This window comes from Acromyrmex echinatior, unplaced genomic scaffold (genome assembly GCF_024713525.1).
Source record: "Acromyrmex echinatior isolate Ae372 unplaced genomic scaffold, ASM2471352v2 Scaffold51, whole genome shotgun sequence".
NCBI classification, from domain to species: Eukaryota; Metazoa; Arthropoda; class Insecta; order Hymenoptera; family Formicidae; genus Acromyrmex; species Acromyrmex echinatior.
This window is the reverse complement of record NW_028259084.1, coordinates 25,079-32,903: the sequence shown is the minus strand read 5'-3', so window position 1 is coordinate 32,903 and position 7,825 is coordinate 25,079. Positions and strand designations below refer to the sequence as shown.

General features: G+C 31.7%; 1 protein-coding gene across 1 annotated transcript; it reads right to left on the bottom strand.

Moving 5' to 3' along the window:
• Positions 1–346: 346 nt before the first annotated feature.
• LOC147906392 (uncharacterized) lies at positions 347–1,706 on the bottom strand (the record flags this gene model as incomplete). The annotated part of the gene is made up of 2 exons (XM_087416617.1): positions 347–448; positions 1,641–1,706. Coding segments are annotated over 2 exons (168 nt in total), but the record flags the coding sequence as incomplete, so codon positions are not given.
• Between the last annotated feature and the right edge of the window lie 6,119 nt (positions 1,707–7,825).

Here is a 7,825-nt window from a genome sequence, read left to right as displayed (position 1 = left end):
TTCCTCCTGTCTGCCTGCTTCCCGGCTTCTTTTGCTGCCCTCCCTTCTGTCTCCTCCCTTTTTTCTCTCCTTTCCTCTTCCTTTCCCTTTTTCCTTTTCTTTCTCCTTTCTTTTTCTTTTTTTTTCTTTCTTTTTCTTTTTCTTCTTTTTCTTTCTTTCCCCTCTTTCCTCTCTTTCCTCGCCTTCCCTCTTTCTCCCCTTTCCCCCCTTTTTCTCTTCCTTCCCTTCCCCTCTCTCTCCCTCTCTCTCTCTCTCTCCTCCCCTCCCCTCTCTCTCCCCCTTTTCTTTTCCTCTTCCTTTTTTCCCTTCCCCCTTTCTTCTCTCCCTCCTCTTTTCTCTTTTTCTTTCTCTTCTTCTGTTTCTCTTTCTCTTCTCTCTTCCCTTTCTCCCTCTCGTTTTTCTTCTTTCCCTCTCCTTCCCCTCTTCCTCTCCTCTCTCCCCCTTCCTCCTTCTTTTTCCCTTCCCCCCTCTTTTTCTGTTCCCCCTTCTTCTTTCCCTCCCTTTCTTTTTCTTTCCTTCCTTCTCTCTCCTCTTTTTCTTCCTCCCCTTTTTTCTTCTCTCCTTTTTTCTTCCTTCCTCCTTTTCTCCTCTTTTTCCTTCTTTCTCCCCGCTTTCCTCCTTCTTTTGCTTTTTTTCGCCCTCTCTCCTTTCTTTTTTCTTTCCCTCCTCCCTCTTTTTCTCCCCCCTCCCCCCCTCCTTTCTTCTCTTTTCCCCTTCCCCTTCCCTCCTCTTTGCTCCTTTTTTTCTCTTCTTCTTCCTCCTCTTCTTTCTTTCCTACTCCTCCTTTTTCCCTTCTCTTTCTTTCTCTCCTCCTTCCCCTTACCCCTTCCCCCCCTTTCCCTTCTGCCTCCCCCTCCTTGCTCCCTTTTTCCCTTTCACTCTGTTCCTCCTTTTCCTTTCTCTTCCCCCCTCCTCCCCTTTCTCTCCTTTCTTTCCTTCCCCTCCTCCTTTTCCTTCTTTCCCTCCTTTTCCTTTTCTGTTCTCTTTTCCCCTCCCTTCCTCTGTTTCCCTCTTCCTCTTTTCCCCTCCTTCTCTCCTCTTCTTCCTTCCTCCTCTCGCTGCATCTCTTCTACTCTCTCCCCCCCTTTTTTCTTGCTTCTTCTCCTTTCTTTTCTCTTCTCTTTCCCTTTTCTCTCTCCCTTTCCTCCTTTTCTTCTTTCCCCTCTCTCCCCCTTTTCCTCTTCTCCCTCTCCCTCTTCTTTTCCTCTCCTATTCTTCTTTCTCCTTTTTCCCCTGTCCGTCCTTCCCCCTTTTTCCCTCTTTTTCCTTCACTGATCTTCTCTCTTTTTCTTTCTCTCCTTCCCTCCTTTCTTCTTTCTTCTCCTTTTTCTCCTCCTTCGCTCTTTCTTTCTGTTCTTTCTTTCTACTCACTCTCCTCTTTTTTTTCTCTTTTCTTCTTTCCCCTCGCTCTCCCTTCCTTCACCCTCCCTCCCTCCCCCTTCCCTTCTCCTCTTTCCTTCTCTTTTCTTTTTCCCTTCCTCTTCTCTTCCCTCCTTTTCCTCCAGTTCCTTTTTCCCCTCCCTCCTTCCCTCTTCCCCTCCTCTTTCTCTTTCTCCTTTTCCCCCGCTTTTCCGTTCTCTTTTTCCCCTTTCCCCCTTCCCCGTTTCTCCCTCCTTTTTTTTTCTCCCTCTTCCCCCCACTCTTTTTCCTTCCCTTTCTCCTCCTCTCTCCTTTCCCTTTTTTTCCCCTTTCACCTTTTCCCGTATTGCCCTTTCCTATTTTTGTCTCCATTCTCTCTCACTTCTCTCTCTTTCTGTCTCTTTACCTTTTCCTCTTTTTTCCCTTCCCCTCCTCTCTCCCCTTCCTTCTCCTTTCTCTTCCCTCTCCCTCCTGTTTCGCCCCTTTTTCCTTTTCCTTCCCTCCCTTTCCCCCTTTCCTCCCTTTCTTCTCCGCCCTCCCTTTTTTCCTTCTTTTTCCTTTCCCTCTTCTCCCCCCCTCCCTTCTCTTCCTTCTTTCTCCCTCTTTTCTTTTCTCTTTTCCTCCTCCTCCCCTTTTTCCTCCTCTTGGTCCCTCTCCTCCCTCTCTCTTTCATCCTCTCTCTTTTTCTTTTTCCTTTTCCTCTCCTCCTTCTCCCTCCTTCCTTCCCCCTTCCTCATTTTCTCTCTCTTTCTCTCCCTCCTTCTTTTTCCGTCACTTTTCCTCTGCCTCCCTGCTCTTCTCCCCTCCCCCCCCCGCCTCTCGGAATTCTTTATTTTTTACTTGCCATCTGATCGGGTATAATTGGATCAGCAATAAGTATATTAATTCGCCTTGAATTAGGATCCTGTGGAAGTCTTATTAATAATGATCAAATTTATAATTCTATTATCACTAATCATGCTTTTATTATAATTTTTTTTATAGTTATACCTTTTATAATTGGGGGATTTGGAAATTTTCTTGTTCCACTTATATTAGGATCCCCAGACATAGCTTACCCTCGTATAAATAATATAAGATTCTGACTCCTCCCCCCTTCCCTTACTCTTCTTATCTTAAGAAACTTTCTCTATTCAGGTACCGGGGCAGGGTGAACACTTTATCCACCTTTAACATCTAATATATTTCATAGAGGCCCATCAATTGATCTAACCATTTTTTCCCTCCATATTGCAGGAATATCCTCAATTTTAGGAGCAATTAACTTTATCTCTACTATCTTAAATATACATCAAAAAATCCTATCCCTAGATAAAATCCCCCTATTAGTCTGATCAATTCTTATTACTGCAATTTTACTACTCCTATCTCTCCCAGTCCTTGCTGGAGCTATTACTATACTTCTCACAGATCGCAATTTAAATACCTCATTTTTTGACCCCTCCGGGGGAGGTGACCCTATCTTATTCCAACACTTATTTTGATTTTTTGGTCACCCGGAAGTTTATATTCTAATTCTTCCAGGATTTGGCCTAATTTCTCATATTATTATAAATGAAAGAGGAAAAAAAGAAACTTTTGGATCACTAGGAATAATTTATGCTATAATCACTATTGGATTCCTAGGTTTTATTGTATGAGCTCACCATATATTTACTATTGGTCTTGATGTAGATACACGAGCCTATTTTACCTCCGCTACTATAATTATTGCTATCCCAACTGGAATTAAAATTTTCAGTTGAATTTCTACACTTCATGGAATAAAAATTAATTATAACCCTACTCTTTGATGATCTATAGGATTTATTTTTCTATTTTCTATAGGAGGATTTACAGGAATTATACTTTCAAATTCCTCAATTGATATTATTCTTCATGATACTTATTACGTAGTTGCTCACTTCCACTATGTTCTATCTATAGGAGCAGTATTTTCCATTATTGCAGGATTCCTCCACTGATTCCCCTTAATTTCCGGATTTAGATTAAATAACTTTTATTTAAACATTCAATTTATTTCTATATTTATTGGAGTTAATTTAACCTTTTTTCCCCAACATTTTCTAGGACTCAGAGGAATACCCCGACGTTACTCTGACTACCCAGACTCTTTCCTATCTTGAAATATTATTTCCTCTATTGGGTCTATAATCTCTATCCTTAGTCTATCAATTCTTTTATTTACTATTTGAGAAGCCATATCCAAAAAACGTATTATTATTAATATATTCTTCCTTAACTCATCTTTAGAATGACTTAATAAATTTCCTCCACTTAACCACAGATTCTCTGAAATTCCCTCAATTTAACTTTTACTTACTTTTCTTTCTTTATATTTACTTTCTCCCTCTTTTTTCAATGTTCTCTATTTTAGATAAATACTTTTTAACATAATTAATTTTTATTAATAAACTATCTATTTATTTAAAAATTAACTATTATTTTAATATGGCAGACTTTTAGTGCCTTGGACTTAAACTCCAATCATAAAGATTTTAATATAATCTTTTATTAAATATTAATACTTGATCTATTTCCCTCCAAAATTCCAATTCTCCTACTTACGATATAATAATTAATTTTCATGATTTTACAATAATTATTCTAACTTTTATCACAACATTAATTTTATTTATTATATTCAAATCATTATCAAATAAATTTATTAATCGATTTCTCCTAGAACATCAGATAATTGAAATTATCTGAACTATTTCTCCAATATTTATTTTAATCTTTATTGCCATTCCTTCAATTAAAATTCTCTACTTAACTGATGAAATATTTAATAATAATCTCTCTATTAAAGCGATTGGACATCAATGATACTGAAGTTACGAATATTCTGATTTCATAAACATTGAATTTGACTCATTTATAATTCCAACTAATCAACTTATGAATAATGAATTTCGTCTTCTTGATGTAGATAACCGATGTATTCTCCCATTCAATTTTCCTATTCGAATCCTTACTTCCTCTATAGATGTAATTCACGCATGAACCATCCCCTCTCTTGGTATTAAAATAGACTCAACCCCAGGTCGTCTTAATCAAACCTTACTTATAATAAATCGGCCAGGAATATTTTTTGGGCAATGTTCAGAAATTTGTGGGATTAATCATAGATTTATACCCATCGTTATTGAATCCACTAATCTAACAAATTTCAAATTATGAATTTCACAATTCTAACTTTAATTTATACACATACATATTATTTACACATATATTTAAAATTAAAGCTTTTAACTTATACTTAAAAAATTTAAAATCTAATTCTTAACTTTCCATTAAATGACTGAAAAAGTATTGATTTTTTAAATCAAATCATAATAGCCAAATTTACCTATTTTTAATGATTATTTAAATTACTATCTCAACCTAATATATAGCCATTTTTCCTTTCTTTTACCTAATTTCTATTATTCACAATCATACTTATATTATACCATATATATTTTTATTTCTAATAAAAGAGTTAGTTTTAATAATCAAAAACATTAAATTGTCAATTTAAAAATATTATCAATTTTATAATATTCTTTTATTCCTCAAATAATACCTTTAATATGAATATATATAATAATTTTTTCTATAACTATAATACTAATTCTAATTTCTTTTTTATATTTTTTTACCTCCCCGCTAAACTTAGAATATCTAAATAAAAATTTTTTTTTATTTAATATCAAAAATAAAAAAAAATCCTTATGAAATTGAAAATGATAATAAATCTTTTTTCCATCTTTGACCCTTCTTCATCTATTACATTATCAACAAATTGAATTAGAATAATAATATTACTTATTATTTTACCATTCCAATATTGATTCAACCCTTCCCGAATTATTTTTATTTGATATTTATTTACTAATTTTATTTTTAATGAATTTAAAATTTTAATCAATTATTCCTTCTCAAATATTATTATTTTTGTCAGACTTCTTATTTTTATTTTTTTTAATAATTTTATAGGTCTATTTCCTTATATCTTTACTGCCTCAAGGCATATAAGATTTTGTTTCTCCTTATCCCTCAGAATTTGAATCAGATTAATTTTATTCAGAATCTTTAATTATCTTAATATACTACTAACCCACCTTACACCCATAGGAACGCCATTTATTCTAATACCATTTATAGTTATCATTGAATCAATTAGATTAATCATCCGACCATTAACTCTCTCCATTCGTTTAACAGCTAACATAATTGCCGGACACCTTCTTCTCACTCTTTTAGGTTCATCAGGAATAAATATTTCTAATCCTGCAATTTTCCTCACCCTAATTTTTACACAAATTCTCTTATATTCCCTTGAAATCGCTGTATCTTTAATTCAAGCTTATGTATTCTCTATCCTATCAACTTTATACAGGAGAGAAACTTAATTTAATCAATCTCCCATACCACATCAATAATACTTAGTTATGTAATTTACCTATGACAAATCATAACCACCCTTTTCATTTAGTAACAGCTAGACCATGACCGCTAATCATCTCCCTCAGAATTTTTAACAACTTAATTTATTCTATTAGATGATTCCATAATTTTAACTATCCTTTTTTATCCTTATCCCTCCCTAATACTTTACTTTGCATATTCATTTGATGACGTGATGTCCTCCGAGAGGCCACTTTCCAGGGATGCCACTCTATTTATGTTTTTAAGGGTATAAAAATAGGTATAATTCTTTTTATTATTTCTGAAATTCTTTTTTTTATTTCCTTTTTCTGAGCATATTTTCACTCATCCTTAGCCCCTAGAATTGAGATTGGTCAATTATGGCCCCCCAAGGGTATCACTCCATTTAACCCTTTCGACATCCCCTTAATAAACACAATTATTCTTATTTCATCCGGACTAACAGTAACCTGGGCTCATCATTCCTTAATTAATAAAAATATACATGAAAGAAAAATTAGTTTATTATTAACTATTATTTTAGGAGTCTATTTCTCTATACTTCAACTAATTGAATATATTAATTCTCCCTTTACTATAGCTGATTCTATCTACGGATCAACCTTTTTTATCGCAACTGGTTTCCACGGAATCCACGTAATTATCGGAACTTTATTTTTAATCGTATGTTACTTCCGATTAATTAAACTTCATTTCTCATCCTATCACCACTTTGGATTTGAGGCTGCCTCATGATATTGACACTTTGTTGATGTAATTTGATTATTTTTATTTATTTCAATTTATTGATGAAGATTTTAAACAAAATCTAATTTCTCTCAACATACCTCTTATCTAAATTATTTTTCTCCCTTTATTGTTAACACTTCTATTACGAATCATTATAATTAAATTAATATTATTTATAATTTTTATATTTTTATATTTTTATAACTTTTAATTTAATTAACAATTATTTATTAATTTTTATTATTTTTATTTATCAAATTTTTCCTAACTTTTTTTAATTATATTAACAATATTTAAAATTAAATATTTTATGCATTAATCTCCTCCCCCTCCTTATTCTAATTAGTTAATTTATTTATATAGTATAATTTTAATTACATTTAATTTCCAATTAAAAAATTTAATTTTTACCTATTAATATAAATAATCATAAGTCTTATTTTAATTATTATTTTTTAAATAAATCTCAATTCTTACTCTCATTTATTCCCCTATTCTTTTCCCCTTAAATATTTTTCTATATTTTTAATATTTAAAAATATTAAATCTATCCACTCATTTAATTATCTATTTTCCTCCCTATCCTGCCTAATTTATTTCATTTTTAATTTTATTGACTTTTTTATTCTTATACTATTAATTATTTCAAACATATTATACCTTTCATCATTCTAAATTCATCAAATATTTTAATTATTAATTTATTATTACTTTACACTTTTACCTATTTTATTTTATATATTAAATGATAATAACTTTTCTCGTATTATATATTTATGCCTCTGTATTATATTCATTATATTTTTATTTAACTTATTCTAAATTATTCCTATTTTATAAACTTAAATAATTTAATTTTTAATTAAAAAATTTTTATTAATTTTAAAATATAAATAATAATAATTTTTATCCCTATTACTATCTTATTAATTTTAGTGTCCTTATTTTTATTTTTAATTAATTTTATTACCTCCAAAAAAATTAATTTAAATCAAGAAAAAATATCACCATTTGAATGCGGGTTTGATCCTATTTCAAATGCCCGCTTACCCTTTAGGATTCAATTTTTTATTATTAGTTTAATTTTTTTAATTTTTGATATCGAAATTACCTTACTCCTACCTTTAATTTACCTTTCCCTTAACTTTAACCCCTTTATTATTATCTACTCATTTCTTTTTTTATTTGCTCTTATCATTGGTTTATACACAGAATATAATGAGTACTCTTTAGACTGAAAAATTTAATATATTAGAAAAAATTCTTAGCCTTATTCTTATTAATCCTTACTGCCTCCCTCGTT